General features: G+C 46.8%; 1 protein-coding gene across 3 annotated transcripts in view; it reads right to left on the bottom strand.

Moving 5' to 3' along the window:
* Positions 1–20,485, bottom strand: part of RUNX1 (RUNX family transcription factor 1) — a 273,843-nt gene that overhangs the window by 62,813 nt on the left and 190,545 nt on the right. For all 3 annotated transcript variants that reach the window (XM_070377713.1, XM_005905714.2, XM_070377710.1), the window contains one exon: positions 9,419–9,523. In XM_070377713.1, coding sequence (XP_070233814.1) covers positions 9,419–9,523 — 105 coding nt within the window. The remainder of the gene's footprint in view (positions 1–9,418; positions 9,524–20,485) is intronic.

The raw sequence follows: 20,485 nt of genomic DNA, 5'->3' as shown, positions 1-20,485 counted from the left end.
CTAGGGTGGCATTTAAAATAGTGATGTGGGTTTCCAATGGTCCAGAGGGATAGAGATACTGAGTCATGGTTTAAGATTCAGTCCATGTTCCTTCTCTACCCCCTGCTCCCCTACATTAGATTGAGATGCTACCTAGATCATTTCTTTACGTTTTCACTGGTACCTGGAAGGAACCATTTTTTCCTTCCTTTCTGCAGCAACACAGAACATCTCAGGACTTCTGTATAAGACAGGGCTAGTTACCAAGAGATCACAGGCCTGCCCAGGTCCTGGTGAGCTAATGAAGTGGCTTATCACTGCTTCCAGGGGCAGAAGCTTACTCCCTCCAGGGTCCTCTTACATCCCTCTCATCCGAAGGGCTCTTTCAGACCTTAGCCTGGATGTGAAGGGAATGTAAAGGAAAAGTCGCTCAGTCACGTCTGATTTTTTGCGACCCCATGGACTATACAGTCCATGGAATTCTCCAAGCCAGAATACTGGACTGGGTAGCCTTTCGCTTCTCTGGGAGATCTTCCCAACCCAGGGATCAAACCCAGGTCTCCTGCATTGCAGCTGGATTCTTTATCAGCTGAGCCACCAGGGAAGCCCAAGAATATACTGGATTGGGTAGCCTATCTCTTCTCTAGCGGATCTTCCCGACCCAGGAATCAAACCAGGGTCTCCTGCATTGCAGGTGGATTCTTTACCAACTGAGCTATCAGGGAAGTCGAGATAAGTTCACTAAAAACTCAAGAGTCATGGAAGTCTTTGTTGTTTAGTTGCTAAGTTGTATTCCACTCTTTTGAGACCCTGTCGACTGTGTAGCCCACCAGGTTCTTTGTCTGTGGGACTGTCTAGGCAAGAATACAGCAGTGAGTTGCCATTTCCTCCTCCAGGGGATCTTCCTGACCCAGGGATTGAGCCTGCATCTTTGGCATTGTGAGGCGGGTTCTTTACCACTGAGCCATCTGGGAAGCCTGTGGGAGTCTTTATCTATATTGAATACTTCTTGGTCTAGTTTGATGCTACTAAGAATAACAAACAGAAAGACATTCTAAAATTCATTGGGAACATTTAGGCAGGATTATTAGTGCTTTAAAAACTGCTTTTGCCCAGTCTTCAGGTAATTGAGGAGCTTAGCACAGCGGGGATTATAGCTCCAGTGGAAGTCACCCCAGAATGTCCATCTGAGCACCAAAGTGCCGTCACAGTGGGAGGGAGGAATCTAAGCAGAACATTCTACCTCTCTGACCCTCTGTCTCCTTTATATTTGAGTGAGAGGAAAGAAAGAATTCTTCTTTTTTTTTTTTTTTTCTTTTGGGGATCACGATTTCATCTAGAAAGAATGAAAGTCCAAATCCAGCATCTGAAGAATCCAGGGAAAGGGGGATTAAGTGATGATCGTTCATTACGTAGAGGACGTGCTTAAAGCAATTCCCAGAGAACAGATGATTAATCCCAGGTGATTAGGGATTGATAATTACAATCCTGAGATCACAGATCTGGAAAACCATCTGGCATTCCACTAACCAGTCAGGGGCGAAAAATGAAAAAATTTGCATCCTCCTAGCAGGCTGCATGGGCTTCCTGGTGGCTCAGTGGTAATGAATCCTCCTGCCAATGTGGGAGACGCAGGTTCGATCCCTACCTTGGGAAGATCCCCTGGAGAAGGAAATGGCAACCTGCTCCAGTATTCTTGCCTGGGAAATCCCATGGGCAGAGAAGTCTGGTGGGCTACAGTCCATGGGGTCGCAAGAGAGTCGGACACAACTGACTAAACAGTAAGAAGCACTGTGCACGTGGGACCTCTGGGAATCTCTTTGCTGAAGGGGGAACTGGACTTGGACAGCTGGTTTGTGGTCATTTTTGTCACATTACTCACTTTTCCTGCCTGCCTCTGCTGGAGGGAGAGGTTTACGTTTGGCACCACCCTTGCTTCAGGTCCCCAGATGCCAGGCCCCTAAGCAGACCCTGGTGACAGACATGGAACCCACTGTCAGCCTGTATGGCAGTGTGGGTGGTACATTCAACAGCATCCTCACCCCAGGGAAAATGCTGGTTCCATCCCGTTGGTACAAAAATGATGAATGTCAAGACTATGAGGCTCTGCTTCCTTGAAGAAAACTGAACCAGAATTTTTATTGATAAACTCCAATAAAAAAAATTCTGCATAGAAAATTTCAATACAATAAAGCTCAAGTAGCAGTTGGTGTAGTTCTTAAAAATAAGACTTTGGCGTCTGTGGATGGCAGTGTCTGGATGGCTGTGTTTCAGTTCTGGCTTACGAACTAACAGTGTGACCTTGGGCAAGGGACTGGATTTCTCTTTGTGTAAGGATCTATCCTTACCTGATCTTGCAAAAATTATGTCAATTAAGGTACGTGTGGCTCTTTGTACAGTGCTGAGCAAATAGTCAGCACTATCAGAGTGTTTCATATTGTTATTATTGAAAGTGAAAGTGACAGAGTTAGTCGCTTAGTCATGTCTGACTCTGGGATCCCATGGACTGTACAGTCCTCCAGGCTCCTCTGTCCATGGAATTGTCCAGGCAAGAATACTGGGTAGCCATTCCCTTCTCCAGGGGATGGAACCTGGGTCTCCTGCATTGCAGGCACATTCTTTACCATCTGAGCCACTAAGGAAGCCCATTATTATTATTATTATTATTATTATCAGGTATTTTTATTATTAAGAGAAAACAACATTTTAAAAGAAAATTGTACATTAGTCAATCACCAGAGCAATCCATAAGCATTTCTGCTCATCCCATACTTCTCTGGGTAAACTTGATTTCAAATATTTTTTCGTCCATGATCACCATAAGTTTATAGGCATCTTTCATGCATTTCTTTTTATTTGAAACATACTACCATAAACAAAGATTCTGTTTCTCTCTATATATATATTTCTCTCTCTCTATATATATATATATAATATATATATTTTATAGCTTTGCTATTTGCATTCAACATCATATAAAAAAGTTATATTCGTGTGATATAGTCTCAGTAAAGTCCTTAACAAAAGCAACTGAGTGATGAGGAATGAAGTCTATTTTAAATCGACCAATTTCAACTATAACTCTCCATAAAAATGTTGTTAGTTGGCAAGAAGGCTAATGCCCCAGAAAGTAGCATATTCAAAAGTTTTTAAGTCACAGCTCCACCTAGCTATCCTGTTACTCTGAATCTCAAGAGCTCAAACACAGCAGGTACCGAGAAGGGCTCCATTAACTCGAGGGCAGAAGTTGTCCTACAAACGGTGAATATTTGTTTTATGAACCTTTTAAATTTTTAGTTACTCAGTGTTCTAGATGTAACGGACACCTGGCCAGCCAGGTGGTGGGTCATGCCCTCACAGTGACTGTCCAATCCTGAGTCCACCCCACTGGGACACTCCCACCCCTGCCCTGCCCCTCAACCCCTCCTTAGCAAAGTATCTTCCTCTATGGCACTAAGTCACGCATTCAAATTATTTAGTGAAATATCTGCGGAGAATACACTTTGATATCTCAACATTATCATATTACAGACACATGGGCTAAATTACAGACACATGGGCTGAGTGCTGGAATTTCCCATTAGGTTCCCTGAAATATTAAAAAAATACATAAAAGCAATCTCAAATATCCTTTCCTTGAAAACTCTTTTCACTCAATCTTTCATGCTTAAAGAGAAGACCATTTTTTAATATGTTGACAAGCTTCTAAATGTTCTACTTACAAACTGAAAACAGGGCCCACCTTGCAGTTACAAGTACTATTCCAGCAGAAGCTACCTTCTGCTGGCGTTCTTTCCCCATAATAATTTTAATTTTTCAACAATTAATCATTTCTCTATTCACCTGAGATATACAAATAACCCCACAAGATGTGGGAAACACAAGTTTTTGACTTACTAAGGGGCAGGTCAGTTATGGAAAAAGGCAAGTGATCACCTGAAATGGGAAAAAAAATTTTCCTTTTTCTTTGGAAGACACTTTTTGCTACAACTTCGCCACTGAAAACCAAGAAATTGGTTGGGAAACATCAAGTGATTCCATCAGCCTGGCCAGCAGACTAGCAGCGGCATGTTCCCTAATTCTTTGTCCTTTTCTTAATTATCTTACTGGAAGGCTGAATGAGATAAGCTTTCCTTCCGGTTTTTGCAGAAATGCTTTAAGTTGAAGGCTCCATGCCTGCCCTCAGGCACTGGGAATTGCCCTATCTAGACAATCTTGGAGCTGGGACAAATGTGAGAGGTCATACAAGCTAACAACTAGTTTCAAAAATGAGAGTACTGGGGCCAGGTCAGAGAGTCTAGAATAGGTCATGTGCAGATGGTATGGTGCGGGATGGAGAGGTAAATGCATGGACGGACAGACGAATGGATGGATAGAGTGGATTAGTATGAGGCATCAGGAGCTCCTCATTGTAATTCTGGCTTCATCACCAACTCTTTCTTTCCAGCCTAAGCAGATCATTTCATTTCTCTGTGGCTGCTTTCCCTTATCAACGAGGCAATTAGCCCTGAAGGCTCTCTCAGGTCCCTTTGAGCTCTCATAGTCATTAATTTCACGAAACAAAAGAACTTTTCAAAACGATTCAACTTGGCTATGCTGGAACCATGTTGCCAGAATCACCCAGAATTCACAGCACCATAATAATGATGGAAGGGACTTGGGAGATGTTACTATAGATTTGACACTGCCTGGGCATTCTAATTTACATGCAATGACCTCTCTTAAAACTGCACTGAAAGTGAAAGTCGCTCAGTTGTGTCTGACTCTTAGTGACCCCATGGGTTGTAGCCTGCCAGGCTCCTCTGTCCACAGAATTCTCCAGGCCAGAATACTGGAGTGGGTAGCCATTCCCTTCTCCAGGGATCTTCTCAACCCAGGGATAGAACCCAGGTCTCCTGCTACTGCAGGCAGATTGTTTACCAGAAATTCTGAGCCACCAGGGAAGTCCAAGAATACTGAAGTGGGTGGCCTATCCCTTCTCCAGGGGATCTACCTGTCCCAGGAATCAAACTGGGGTCTCCTGCATTGCCAGTAGATTCTTTACCAGCTGAGCTACTAGGGAAGCCCTCAAACTGCATTGGAAAGAATAATTCACAATACTCAAAACATGATAACAATCAGAAGATGTGTTACATACACACACACGCAGAGGAACATTATTCAAGCGTATAAAAGATACCCTGCTATTTACCATTTGCAACATGGATGGGCTTTGAGAGTGGTGCGCTAAGTGAAATAAGTCACACAGAGAAAGACAAATACTATATCACCTCACTTATATGTGGAATCTTATGAAAAAAAAACAAAAACAAAAAACCACAAACTCACAGAAACAGAGAGTAGATTGGTGGTGGCTAGGGGTAGGGGACGGGGAGAAAAAAACCCACAAACTCACAGAAACAGAGAGTAGATTGGTGGTGGCTAGGGGTAGGGGATGGGGAAAGGGATTAAAGGGTACAAACTTTCAGTTAGAAGATGAAAAAGTTCTGGGGACCTAATGTATAGCGTGAACTATAGTAACTGCTGCTGCTAAGTCACTTCAGTCGTGCCCGACTCTGTGCGACCCCATAGACGGCAGCCCACCAGGCTCCCCCATCCCTGGGATTCTCCAGGCAAGAACACTGGAGTGGGTTGCCATTTCCTTCTCCAATGCAGGAAAGTGAAAAGTGAAAGTAAAGTTGCTCAGTCGTGTCCGACTCTTAGCGACCCCATGGACTGCAGCCCACCAGGCTCCTCCATCCATGGGATTTTCCAGGTGAAAGTACTGGAGTGGGGTGCTGTTGCCTTGTCTGGAACTGTAGTTAACAGCACCACATTATATATTAGAAAACTGCTAAGAGGGTGGATCTTAAAAGTTCTCAACAGACAAACTGTCACTATATGACCTGAAGGATGTGTTAACTGATCTCACTGCGGTAATCATTTCTCAATGTAGACATATATCAAATAATCATGTTGTAAACCTTAAACTGACACAATAAGCCAATGATATCTCAATAAAGTTGCGGGGCGGGGGAATTCTGGTTAACTTCTCTTAAAAAAAAAAAAAGTGGCTGTGAACACAGTTTCGTCAAAAAGTAGTTCCCATCTTGAATCAAGACATCCAAAGGATAATAAGAAAAATGCATGCTGAAGGCCTGCTGAGCTTCCAAGAGTGAAAAGGCAACATTACCACAGTCACCCTGGGAGACTGTGCGTTTGACTTTTTTCTAGAAGTCCCTTGTGAAACAGGCACTCTCTACTTAAGCCTGTAATACCTCTTTAGATCATACTTATATATATTCTTATATATACTTATAAATATATATATATTTAATTTAATTTGCTTTTTAAGTCAATTTTTCCCCAGACCTCAAATTCCATTTGGCAGGAAAGACTCCGTAAAAATGGGTGCCTCTTTGGAGCCAATCCCTTCTGCCTACTCTAAAACACTTCTCAATAATGACTGTTTTCTTAAGTCATAAAGCAGCAGGAAGTAGAGTCCACTGTATATACAGGCGGCCCATTACAATCACATATTTTTCCCCTCTGACTGCCAGTTCTTAAAAATTCAAGCGCCCATCATTTATTCTTTGAAGTTCAATCACTGTTAGTTCTTTGAATGTTACAGGAAAATACTGGCTATACAGCAAAAACTGTCTTTTTTTATGCATCAATGAAGAGGGACAGTGGAAGGCATATGGAGGGATCTCCTGATTTAAGTTTTTTCCTGCTGGTGGGTTTGCCTTTGAACTCTCCCAGAGGTGGCTGTTTTTTCTACGTGTACTTAAATGTTTTTTTTTTAAACTGAGGTACAGGGTTTCCCAGATAGCTCAGTAAAGAATCTGCCTGCAGTGCAGGAGACCTCGGAGACCCCAGTTTGATTCCTGGGTTGGAAAGATCTGCTGGAGAAGGGATATCCACTCCAGTATTCTTGGGCTTCCTGTGTGGCTCAGCTGGTAAAGAATCTGCCTGCAATGAGGGAGACCTGGGCTCAATCCCCGGGTTGGGAAGATTCCCCTGGAGAAGGGAAAGGCTACCCACTTCAGCATTCTGGCCTGGAAAATTCCACAGGCTATATCATGGGGTCACGAAGAGTCAGATGTGACTTTCACTTTCACTTTTCATAGCTGATGTACAGTATTATATATTAATAAGTTTCAGGTGTACAACATAGTGATGCACAAGCTTTAAAGGTTATATTCCATTTATAGTTATTATAAAATATCGGTCATACTCCCTGTAGTACTATATATCCTTGTGTGCGTGTGTGTTGGTCGCTCAGTCATTTTTGACTCCTTGTGATGCCATGGACTGTAGTCACCAGACTCCTCTATCCATGGAGTGAGTTGCCATCCCCTCCTCCAACTATATATCCTTGTATCTTATTTATTTTATACACCATCATTTGTATCTCTTAACCTCCTGCTTCCATTTTTATTTTTTAAATTTTGTGTGCTTATTTTTTTTTTAAGTCTTCATTGAATTTGTTACAAGATTGTTTCTGTTTTATGTTTCAGTGTTTTGGTCACAAGGGATGTGGGATCTCAGCTCCATGAGCAAGGATGGAACTCACACCTGCTGCGCTGGAAGGAGAAGTCTTAACCACTGGACCACCAGGGAAGTCCACCTGCTTCTATTTTTCAAGAAAGGGATTCTACAGCCTCCTGAGTGAGCCTTTCTGGAAGTTTAAGTATCCTCAAGGTCAACCGCCTTAAACCTCACAGCAGCCTGCCCCCCATCCCGCGCCTGCTGTAATCTGAGCCTGCTTCCTCTTTGGTCCTCTGCAGAACGCCAGGGCGCCTGTGTGGTGCGTCTGGCGTGTTTAACGCAGGGTCACTAGGAGTCTTCAATTTGCCGTTCCTACTTTGGAAAGCTCCCAAGTTGGGTTTGGTTGGAACTGTGTGGTTCTGCGCCTGCGGTTTTCTTTTCACACAGAAATGGGAATCGGGGGTGGTTACCAAGTCCCGGAGTTTCCTGAGTCTGGGTGTGGCCAGAACATCTCCAGGTACTTAAAGAGAACAATCTGCAGGGCGGGGGAAATAAGGTCAGAAAGATAACAGGCGAAGGGCACCAAAGAGATGGTGAATGGACAGCTTGTCCTGACGGGTGGTCCCTGGTGGTGTGGTTGACTGACACAGCGCCCGGGGTGATCAACGTACCATGAGGCTGTGGCCGGGACTCCAGGGAAGACTGCCACGAGTTGTAATGCTCACAGGATGACCTATAGACAGCCGTGCCCGGGGGCCACCAACACCACCACAGGGCAGGTCCTCTTGGACTGGGGGGCAGGGGGTGGAGGGGCACCCTGAGACACAGACAGGGAGGCACAACTGGGGATTGCCGGCATTTCCTGATTTCATTCTCCGTGCCAGGCACACAGCACTGTCTCCTTCAAGTTATAGAGAAGCTCTCATTAACATCCCCATTTTACAGATGAAGAAACTGAGGTTCAGAGAGGCTCCATAACTTCCTGAAAGCTTAAGCACCTCAGCCCCGCACTCCACTTGTTTAGCCCAGCACTCAAAATTCTTAACCACTTCGCTTTACAACCTGACACGCCTGCATCTCAACTTCCTGGCCTAGCAGGAAGCCCAGTTTTTCACCCCTTACCCCCACCCTGAGAATAGAGGATATTAATTTTCCACTGGGGGCCTGACATGGTTAGAAGGCATGCAGATGCCGGGCTGGGGCTCCAGGCAGCTCCAGCGATCTGCAAGTGTAACCCAGCCTCCATCCAAGGGAAGGGTGTGGTTCTGGAAAAGAGTGCTACTCTTGTGTTTACTCAAAGATAGTCATTAAGTCACCGTGAAGACATTTTTCTGCAGACTAAACAACCCCACTCCTTTTTAAAAAAAACTTTTCTCGCAGGAGCTATTTTTCTGGTACCATCTTTCTATATTTGCTGGTTTTCCCCCAGGCATTCCTCCTGCCTCCCATTCTCTATTTTAAACAATCCTGTCATAAGATTTCAATCTGTGGCACAGAAAGAAAAGGGTCATTTGGATAGATTTCATCTCCAGCCTCCAAATGAATAAAAGACCGGCATGGATGGTAATCAGCCCCCTGTGGTCCACTCTGACCCTCTGGCCTTTTTGGGGCCACCTCTGTGCCTGGCCAGTCTTCCATGGACCTTTACCATGTATTTGGTCCTTAGGCCCGTGCTGTCCCCAAATGATTCTAACATGCACTTGAGTCAGTCTGATTTCCTTCTGCCCTCTAAAAGGATGCTTCGAAAAAAAGAGCCTGGAGCCCAGAGACAGCCTTTGACAAGTGAGAATGTCAAAAGTAAAATTCTCTCTCTCTACAGGGGCCTGACATTCCCCTCTGGCAGAGGTTTCAGCCACATCTGGATGATGCTGATTGAACACAAGGCTTCGAAGACATGGTCCCTGATGCCTGAGTGTACCAACTGGGGCGGGGTTGGGGGGGGTGCCAGCCCCAAAGGGGGCCCACTTACTTCGAGGTTCTCGGGGTCCATCCACTGTGATTTTGATGGCTCTGTGGTAGGTGGCGACTTGCGGTGGGTTTGTGAAGACGGTGATGGTCAGAGTGAAGCTTTTCCCTGTTGGAACACAAAAGAGAGCAAAGAAGGATGAGGCGATGGCCTGATTATATTTGCTGGGTAATTCAAAATTAATGTATGCTTTCCAGCCCTCGTCCTGGAAAGGGGGCAGGGCTTGAGCGCACGTTGTCGGTTTTTCCAATACTCCTTTTAGTTTGGCTTTGCTGACATTCTGGAAAGTACAACTATGCTGTCTAGATGTGGCATGTCTGGTAGTCACATGGCTTTCGTTTGGTCATTAATAACACAGGATCAAGAGAGATTCAGATGTGTTTACTTTTAGGTCGAGAGCCCAGGAACATATGGGCAGATTGGCAGCTAGAAACCCCCATGTCGTCCCTTTCAATAAGCTCAGAGCAAAAGGAGTAAGAGAACCCATTTTTGTCTTTCCCCTCTAATGTTCTTTGTACCTCCAAGGATTAGGAGAGAGAGAATTTCTGAGGATAGGCTTAATTGGAATGATTCTCTCTGTATTTTGAAAATACTAATTGTTGGTGATTTAAAATATTATTTTGATTATGCCATAGGCACACACGGGGTTGGCCAGACAGAAGGATATGTAATTGACAGACTGAGATTCAGTGACAATTCGGAGCATAAATATGCATGTGGATTTCCATCTAAGTGTCTTATACATACTCACAAAATGTGAGTATGTACTCATTGCATACATGTCATGCAGTGTTTTTAATAATTAAAAAATTGTTTAAAACATAATTTATAATAAAACTATTAATATATAAATACATTAGTTATTTAAAAGCATTTCTTCTTGGCAAAGCGGTTCAGAGACTGTCCTCTGGGTTTGAATTCCGGCTAACTGACCTTAAACAAGTCAGTAGTCTTCCCTGTGCCTGTGTCCTCACCTTGAAGATGGGTACACGTAACTTCTCCTACCTTATAGAATTGTGCCTGTGTGTGTGCTAAATCATTTCAGTTGTGTCTGACTCTGTATGACCCTATGGACTATAGCCTCCCAGGCTCGTCTGTTCATGGGATTTTCCAGGCAAGAATACTGGAGTGGGTTACTGTGCCCTCCTCCAAGGGATCTTCCAGACCCAGGGATTGAATCTGTGTCTCTTATAGCTCCTGCATTGGCAGGCGGATTCTATTTGGGAAGCCCATAGAATTGTGGAGGAGGTTAAATGAGTTAATACGAGTAAAATCATTAAAACAGCATCCGGCATATGGTATTTAAAGGGGGGTGTGTGTTTGTGTCTGTGTGTGTAGAGAGAGAGAAAGAAAGAGGCAGAGCTCTCCCTGCAAGACAGAAGATTTAGGTTCCTGTACACATCTTTAACTTCTCCAGATCTCAGGTTCCTGGTTTGCAAAACGAAGGCGTTCATGGGATACATGCAGTGTCACTGTCCACTCTGGTTTTATCTTTGAGATAAATCCCATTGTCCATCTCCACAGGTAGGCGTGTGCCTGCACCCAGGGTGTTTCCCCTGCTGCCTGAAACCCCAGCATTTCAGATTCCATTAAAACACTGTCTTTCCTTCCTAGGGCTGCTGTAACAAATTATCACAAACTAGGTGGCTTAAGCAGAGAAGGCAATGGCACCCCACTCCAGTACTCTTGCCTGGAAAATCCCATGGATGGAGGAGCCTGGTAGGCTGTAGTCCATGGGGTCACTAAGAGTCGGATAGGACTGAGTGACTTCACTTTCACTTTCATGCATTGGAGAAGGAAATGGCAGCCCACTCCAGTGTTCTTGCCTGGAGAATCCCAGGGACAGGGAGACTGCTGGGCTGCTGTCTATGGGGTTGCACAGAGTTGGACACGACTGAAGTGACTTAGCAGCAGCAGCAGCAGCAGGTGGCTTAAGGGCTTCTCTGGTAGCTCAGCTGGTTAAGAACTTGATTGCAATGCAGGAGACCCTGGTTTGGTTCCAAGGTCGGGACAATCCCTTGGAGGAGGGCATGACAACCCACTCCAGTATTCTTGCCTGGAGAATCCCCATGAACAAAGGAGCCTGGCAGGTTACAGTCCATGGGGTCGTAAAGAGTCAGACACAACTGAGAGACTAAAGCACAGCACAGGTGGCTTAAGGGCTTCCCAGGGGGCACTAGTGGTAAAGAACCCGCCTGCCAATGCAGGAGATACAAGAGACATTGGTCTGATCCTTGGGTCAGAAAGATCCCCTGGAGGAGGAAATGGCAACTCCAGTAATGCCACTGCAGTATTCTTGCCTAGAGAATCCCATGGACAGAGGAACCTGGCAGGCTACCATTCACAGAGTTGCAAAGACTTGGACATGACTGAAGCAACTTGGCATGCGTGCATGCAGGTGGCTTAAAACAACTGAAACTTATAGTCTCCCAGTTCTGGAGGCCAGAAGTCCAAAACTGAGGTGCTGAGTGGGCCGTCCCCTACCAGGAAAGAATTCTTCTTGGTCTTGCCCCAGCTTCTGGTGTTACTAGCAATCCTTGGCTCTCCTTGGCTTGTGGCTGCACCACTCCAATCTCTGCCTCCTTCCTCACATGGCCTCTCTCCCTCTATGTCCTCTGTCTTCAAATCTCCCTCTCCTTATAAGGACACCTGTCACTGGATTTAGGGCATACCCTACTCCAGTAGGACTTTCCCTTAACTTGACTATATCTGCAAGCCCCTATTTCTAGATAAGGTCACATTCTGAGGTTACCCATGGACATGACTTTTTAGGGAATGCTAATCAACTCAGTGGGTTTCCCTGGTGGCTCAGTGGTAAAGAATCCACCTGTCAATGCAGGAGATGTAAGGTCAACCCCTGGGTCGGGAAGATCCCCTGGAGACGGAAATGGCAACCCACTCCAGTATTCTTGCCTGGGCAATCCCTGGACAGAGGAACCCGATGGGATACAGTCCATTGGGTGGCAAAGAGTCAGACATGACTGAGTGACTGAAAGACAGCAACATTCAACTCAGTACAAACACTAACTGTCAAAAGAGTTCCAGTTGCAGCACTACATGTGACCACTATTTTCTAGGTTTCACCTGGGGGTTTTACCCCTGGAAACAGTCTTACTCCTATGGTGGCCCTCCTATAACCATCCTGTTTTTTGTTTTCTAAAAATTTGTATTGAAGTATAGTTGCTTTACAATGTTGTGTCTTTCAGGTGCATAGCCAAGTGATTCACATACATACATATATAATCTTCTGCAGATATTTATATATATATATATATATATATAGTTAGTAAAGAATCTGCCTGCAAAGCAAGAGACCCCGGTTCAGTTCCTGGGTTGGGACGGTCCGCTGGAGAAGGAATAGCTACCCACTCCAGTATTCTTGGGCTTCCTTAGTGGCTCAACTGGTAAAGAATCTGCAGTGCAGGAGACCTGGGTTCGATCCCTGAGTTGGGAAGATCCCCTGAAGAAGGGAAAGGCTATTCACTCCAGTATTCTGACCTGGAGAACTCCATGGACTGTATAGTCCATGGGGTCGTAAAGAGTCGGACACGGCTGAGCGACCAAGTTAACAACCATCCTATCCTTGATTTCCTAAATGACAACAAAGATCACTGTCTTCCTAATGTTGGCATTTTCAGGACTATGTAGAACTTACAAGTTTTCAAGCACTTTCCTATATACTGTTTTATCTGGTCCTTCCAGCACTCTCATGAAATAAACAAGACAGATTTCATTGCCTTTGGTTAACAGACAACAAAGCTAAGACTCAGAGAGTGAGTGCTTTGTCCAAAGTCACACAGCTTGGATACACAGGAAACCCAGATCTCCCAGCTTTGTGTTTCATATTATTCTCATGAAGTCCCCAAGCTCTACCTTCAAACTCAGTGGCACCAGAACCAGGAATCCAGACTTGTGGTCCCTTTGCTATGCTCTGCCACTGCCCTCAAAAGAGAACACAGTCCTGGGGATGATAATGGCTCCAAACCGTACTCAACAGCTAATTGAGAGCCTGGGTTATAGTTCAAAACTACTTTCTTCCTGAGCTGAATTTAGGCTCCTGGTGCTTAATGCCAGCCCCCTGGTTAACCACAGAGACTGCCCTACTGAATTGGGAAGGAAATTCAACCAAAGTGAATATTTGCAAAATCGCTGCTTGTAATTATAATTAAAGTTCTACTATTTTATGCCCATCATTTTATGTGCAGTCAAGAAGTGTCTGTCCGGCAAAAGCTACTAGGTGGGGCGTTTTGGCCCCAGTAACCATGGCTCATGAAGGCGGAGGTATTCCGGCTCACAACGGAGCCCTTGTGTACAGCTTTGAACACCACGACATCTGCCCATGACCTCATAGACAGCGGCAGTAAGTGATGACATTTGGCTCACAGGTGTGTGTGACATTTTTCCACTCTAAGAAAGCTCTGCCTTCCACTTCCTTGTATTCTTCTGTGCAGACCTGGCACTGAACTTGACACCTGGGGACGGGGCTGCCAGTGGGCACGTCAGACCCTTGGAGCCCCGCCCTCTGCCCTGCCCACACCCCCACCACACCATGGCCACGCCCCACCACACCCTGACCACACCCCATCACACCTAGCCACGCCCCAGCTCATTCCTGCCGAGACACAGCCCTTCTTGGCCAGCACCTGCCACGATGGTAGAGGCAGCCACGGCCTAATATGTTATTAGCCAAATTCCCTCATCAAAATGACCTATGGGCCTGGTATTTTAAGTGCGTAGGTGTGGAGAGTGAAAGCCTCTCAAAGTGTTTTTCTCAGCAAGCTGTGGGTAGACTAGTAGGAAGGCAGAGGAGAGCAAAGAAAAGCATTTCAGCTCCATAACCACTGCCCGGAAATTGGCTTTTCGGGATCAAATACAGGGCTGGGAGACGGGGCTGCCATAGAGAGAACTGCTCCCATGTGTAGCCTGTGTGGGTTCTTTCATGGACAGGCTGGGTGGCTCCTTGCAGCCCATGGTGGGACCCGGGGTGCCCCCAGCTGTGTTGCTGAAAGACTGCGGCCCCGGCCTCCTGAGGGGACGAACTGCAGGGTCACGGGGGTGGCCCTCTGTGGGTTTGCAGCGGAGGGAGCCAAGAAAAGGGGAGCACTCAGACCTGCCTTCTCCTGCCCACAAACCTCACCCAGACAGCACCCTGAGTTCTGGCCAGTGGTTGGGTCCAGGAGGAATTCTATTTAGAAGCACCCACACTAGGACTGAATTAAGAAGGTGGAAGAAACCACGAAGGAGAGAAGGGCTGTCTTGACTTATGAAGCCTGGAAGCAGCACAAGATGAGAACTTGATTACACAACCCTGTGGTAGTGCCAAGGCACGGGGTGCTAGTAGTTAACAATGCGGGCTGCCTGGGCTCGAATGCCAGCTCTGCCACTCGCTAGCTGTGCGACCCTGGGCAAGTGACTTAACCTCTCTGAGGGGCTTCATCATCTGTAAAACAGGGGTGATCATGGTCCTTCCATCTCCCAGTGCTGTTATGCAAATTACATGAAATAAGGCATTAGCAAATATCAGTTTAATTATCATTAAAGATGTGACAAACACGATTCCACAAAGATCACAGCTGGAGGCAGTCCGTGAGGCGGGGCTGGTGGCAATTCGGCATCGAGGTCTGATGGTGGGCAGTGAGGGGAGCCTTAGTGTTTGGCAGGTGGTGCCAATGGAGCTCTTTCAGGTTCATCCTCTCTTTTCTAGAAAGTTCCAGCAGATCCACGTGGAGCGCACAGGACCAACAGGCAGGCAAGGATGGGGCCTAAAGACCCATCAGGAAAACTGCACATTCAACTGGAACTTCAAGTTCAAGGTCACTCCTGCCCTGCCAGCTGGCCACCTTCGTAAGGCACAATTGCAACTGGCTAAGCCACTTGACAGCTAGCCAGCCAAACGTTCCCCCCATCCCCCACCCCTCACCCCCCGCCCCAGAGCATGTGTCATTCCCCTCAACGCCACTGTGTTCATCCAAATGCCAACACAGAATAACTAAGTGCTTTATTTAGTTGGGAAGAAGGTCACGGGGCGCGTCTTCCTGGACGTCGGCTGCCACGGACATGCTTTCCAAGGTGAGGCAGGGATAAGGCTCCAAGTCTCTGCTTTCTCCGGCTCCACGTTTACCAGCCACAGGGCTGGTGGACTCGGGCAGCCGGCTGTGGTCTCATAAAGCCACGGCTGGACACTGCAGTTCCGCCAGGGCCCCGAGGCACCACGCCACTTCCTCACCACATCTGGAAGTGGCGAAACCTCAGGATTGCTGCAAATGGGTGCCCTGCTCCCCCTCCAAGGGCAAGTGTGGGGAGAGGAGCAGAAGGTGAAAAGGTGACTCAAGATTATCTGGGGCCCGAGAGTGGAAGTAGGTCCTTAGAAGTTCATCAGGTCATGGCAATGAGCTCCTATGGCCACGGGCATGTCTCCCTCCGTCCGAACTCTTGTGATCATTTGGTTCATGGGCAACCAAGCCGCCCGCACTGGGCTCACTGTTTCGGTCACTCTCCTTGGTGAAGGTTTGGACCCTGTGAGTCATCTTCTCCTTTTTGGGGCCAGTTTCGGTTGGGATGTGAAACTTGCCCTTTGTCACGCAAGGGCAGGCTGTGTGCACCGAGGACCGTCTGCTGAAAGGGGTCACATAGCTAAGGAAACGCAAGCATGACATTTTCCACTCATCTGTGCATCTTTGCCGGGAGACTGGTTGAGTTCACACACTTTAAGCAACCAAGAGAGTGAGAAAGGAAAAGTCAAAAAACAAAAACGCAACTTTGGAAAATGAAGAAAGCCAGAGAAGGCTCAAGTTTTGCTCTTTGCAAATTCTGGAAATGCCACAAGATTTTGAGATGTGGCATGAAAATTTCTCCTCTTCCTACGTGGTTTGTGCTTGGTCTAATTTTGATCACCCAGTAACTAAGTATTAAAATGAACAAATCCTCAGAGATTCTGGGAGAAATCTGAATCGGGGATGTTTTTCACAGAGTATCTTAATTTATGTTTTTTACTTTTCCACTGGAACAAGCTAATGGCCAAAATGCATGCTTTTGCTCCTCAACCATTTCCTTGCCCAAACACATACCACTATTTTCGACACTGGGGCTGTATAATTATTTATTTGGGGATTTCTGAATAGAAGACAGATTCTTCAAGTGGCACAGAATTTCCTGGTTTCTCTGAATTGAACTGAGGTGGTGATGTCAGTGTGTGTCCACTTGGAGGCAAAGTGCCCGTGTTTAAGATGTCCTTTTCCCATCGCACCTGCAGCCATGCAGGAAGAATGCAAGGGGGCGTCTCCAGCTATTGGCACAAGGACAACCCCCTCAAAGTTGCCTGAAAGTCCAAGTGTTTAAAATACAGAACTAAGTTTTCCAGAAAAAATCAGCATGCATTGGATATGATGGAGCATTTGAAAAACAGCAGTTTGCTTGGAGAAAAGCCAAAACATGCCAAGTGTTTTCTCTGGAGCTGTTCTAGAAAAATGAGTTGTTTGAGGACAGGGACGGTCTTTTATTAATCTTTGCGTCTTCTGTTCTGAAGCAATAGAAAAATGTTTGATAAATGGATCAGTGAATTATTCTGTAAAGTTGCAGCTTGACAGCTGGTTCTTTATGATGTCTGACTTCACTTGGAAGGTTTGACTCTCCTTTTCAGTGGCCTGGGTGTGAGCTCTGCTTTAGTAAGAGGGATGGTTGGACAAGTCCTTCTCTTCATGAGAAGCATTAACCAAAGCCCAAAGAACCATGATGCTCTCACATGATTTTTGCATTTCTTCCAGAGGAGGCTGGCGGGCTATAGTTCATGGGATCTCCAAGAGTCGGACAAGACTGAGTGACTAAGCACAACATACCCATAGATATCACAGTCCCTCTCTGATGTTCCTTTTTCCTTTTGGTGTCCCAGTGCCTGCATGTCTCGGATGAGCAACCAAGGTTAATCCTTGCAGCCCAAACACCTCCAGGGCCTTGGAGTCACAGCTTCTTTAGGCCAAGGCCACGCCTTCTGCTCCGTATTTCCACCCTGGGGAGCCCTCTGGTTGGCGCACTCCAATTCCCTACTCTCTACCCATCAGGCCAAATGCCACACGGGACAGGTGACCATGGTGACCTCCTGTGGCTGGCCTAGTCCTGGCCCTGACCGATGGTGCCCACAGCCCAGTGCCTGAAACACAGAGCCTAAGGCCACCTGGTGCTGCAACAGAGAAGCCCAGGGGTGGACATTCTGCAGGGAAACCGGCATCAGGGTCCTCAGGGCCTGCTCGCCAGCCTGTTGGCACCCACAGCTCTGCTCCAGGAGGCTAGGAGGGCGGGTGGGGGGGCAGTAGCTGAGCAGGAAGAAGAGGGAAGCTCCAGGCAAGACTGCAGGGCCTGGTGGGCGGGGCCTACAGGGAGCTGATTTCTAGAAACGGTGACATTTACCTCCATATCCTCGGGTTCAGCCCCTGCAAATTCAACCCCAAAACAACCTTGGATCCCACCTCTGAGCTCCCAGCTACGCTCCCAAAGCCCTGTCTGCTCTTCAGCCTGCAGCCCTAGCCTCTTCCCACCATTTGTATATGGTGATGTCAATTCCCTGATTAAAACCTCCGTTTCACTGGTATCAGACCAGATTCCCAGCACGGGATGTCAAGGCCCTCTCTGCTGGCTGGATGCTCCTCTCCCACTGAGTTTTCTCTGCTTGGACATCCTTCCTGATGTTCACCTGGACAACCACCTCGTCATGCTGAGACGTCACCACTGAGATGACAAGTGGTCCAGAAAGCCCCTGAGCTTGTGGTGGGTGAGGCACCTGGTGGTGCATTTTGCCTCGGTCACTACTGTCCTTCCACCCTGGCACTGGTCCCTCAGAACAGCAACATCTGTAAACTGGGGGCCCCCCTCACTGACCCCTGCAGGCTGTGGCTTCTCTCTGGCTGACTTTTGTGTCCCCGGGGCTAGCACAATGCCTGGCACATGGCAGATGCACACTGTTCATCTGATGAATCAATGAATGAAATACCCTCATGAAATGACCTCTGTGGGTGGAGGACAGTTCTAAAAAAGTAGCCACAGGCTACTATACTTCTTTGATCAAAGACGGTCCAAAGCCTGTGAGCAATTCACCAGTGAAAACAGACAACATCAGGTCGATCACAGGGTATGACTATACCTGAGATGACTATATTATTATTATTATTATTATTCCTGTGTTTATGTACAGAAATATACAGCAAATGCCTGGGATGATTATATTATTATTATTCCTGTGTTATTTATGAATATTAACGAAATTCCTGCTGTGTCTGACAGGCATTCTCATTTTACAAGCTTCCTTGGAAGATAAAGGAACATAAATTCCATGCCAATAAGAAGTGGAAAGTGGAAATGGTATCGTTCTTGCCTTGCTGATTCAGCGGGACACAGCCTAACACCTGCCTGATCTCTGCCCCCCTCCCTTAGAGAGTCTCCTGCAGAAAGAAAGATGACATGGAGGTGAGTTGTACCTCTTTCTTCCTAAGTCTTGTTACACAGACATCATCTTTGAATCACTCTAAAAACCTTTTGCGGTATGTATGAAGGGCGCTGGTATACCTATTGTACAGATGAGGAGAGTGAGACCACACACCTAAGTGTGCAAGCAGCAAGCAGGCCACCTGCTCATACTTTGTCACACTACCTTCCAAAGAGCTGCAGAATCGGCACAAACAGATGCATGTGTAGTTATCAGGAAACGGAGGACTATCAATTGGGACATGATGGCTGTGGGGGCCTCTTGAGTCCATGGATTTTGGCAGAATGCAAGACACCTCTTCAAGCCAACAGCCAGGTGTATCGATTCTCTGCTAAGATGTGGCCAAAAAAGAAAAACACGCGTGGATGTTGGCTTGTGTTTTCTCAACAGGCTGAGATACAACCTTAAGGTGGCCTGCAGGGGAACAGCCAGAAGGTCCTCAAGTGTGTGGTCCAGGGTGCCACCGTGGAGCAACTATAAACCCCCCTCCACTTGGGTGGAGTCAGCAATTACAGAGCAGGAAGAATGCGATGCCGCTGGGTGCCAGCCTGGGGAGCCGGCAACAGGACAAAGGGATTATTCTGCCTCACTGTGAAAATGGCAGTGTTTATTGTTAAAATACAATCGGGAACTAAAGGGGCATGTATGAATCATAAATATTTGCATGCCGTTAATGTCTGGACAAAGGAGTTGCAAGGGCTAAGTTGGGAGGACTTCTTTTCCCATGAAAAACAGTGCCTCGGATTACAGTACATATTTAATTTCGTCCCTTCCATTGCTGATCTGAAATTGCTGTGCCTGTCACACATAACTGTTTCGTGACCCAAGAGCTAGCTCTACGAGGGCCAAAGAATCAGGATGAGGGCCTGATGTCTCAGAAAAGTCACTCATTTAAACAAATAAATAAAGCAGGTCCCGGTTGTATTGTTTGTTAGGAGCTCACAGAGCTGCCATCAGCGACTCTGCAGAATTAGGGTCATAGCAATTGACCTTGCCATGACAAGTAATAACCCCTAAAGACTGTCTTATCTCAGGCAATCTTCACTGCACTCCGTCCGCTTTGGACAAAGTTTGAATCTGTCTCAGATAGGTCAAGGAACTTGCCCACGGACACACAGCTCTGATCCAGTGCTCCCTGCCTCCACCTCTCCCCCAGGGAGGGACATTTGGCAAATTCTGCTGACATTTCTTGTTGTGAGCACCCAGGACCGGGAGGGAGAATGCTCCTCTACTGGGTAGAGGCCAGAGATGCCACTAACCATCCCTAAATGCAGAGCATGGCCCCCACCACAAAGAATAATCAACCCGAAACGTTGCTGGTGCCCAGGATGAGACGCTGTCCTCCCAGCGGCGAATGTAGGACCGTCCACGCAGTAACTGCTAGGCTCTACTGCCGGGGTGGTCACTCGTTTGGGTGTTTAATGAGTCCCCACTCTGTATCGGGCACCAGTCCACTGGTACCTCACAGGGCTTCTCTAGTTCAGGGTGGAATCTCCTGTGTTTTGTACATTCCTGGAAGGCAGTCTCCTGGGGACTCTGGGGCCCACGTTCATCCTTTCCCGGGTGCTGGGGTCTCAGCATCACCATGCCCCCGT

The sequence above is a fragment of the Bos mutus genome, chromosome 1, assembly GCF_027580195.1.
Source record: "Bos mutus isolate GX-2022 chromosome 1, NWIPB_WYAK_1.1, whole genome shotgun sequence".
Classification (NCBI taxonomy): Eukaryota; Metazoa; Chordata; class Mammalia; order Artiodactyla; family Bovidae; genus Bos; species Bos mutus.
This window is presented reverse-complemented; position numbering and strand designations above follow the sequence as displayed.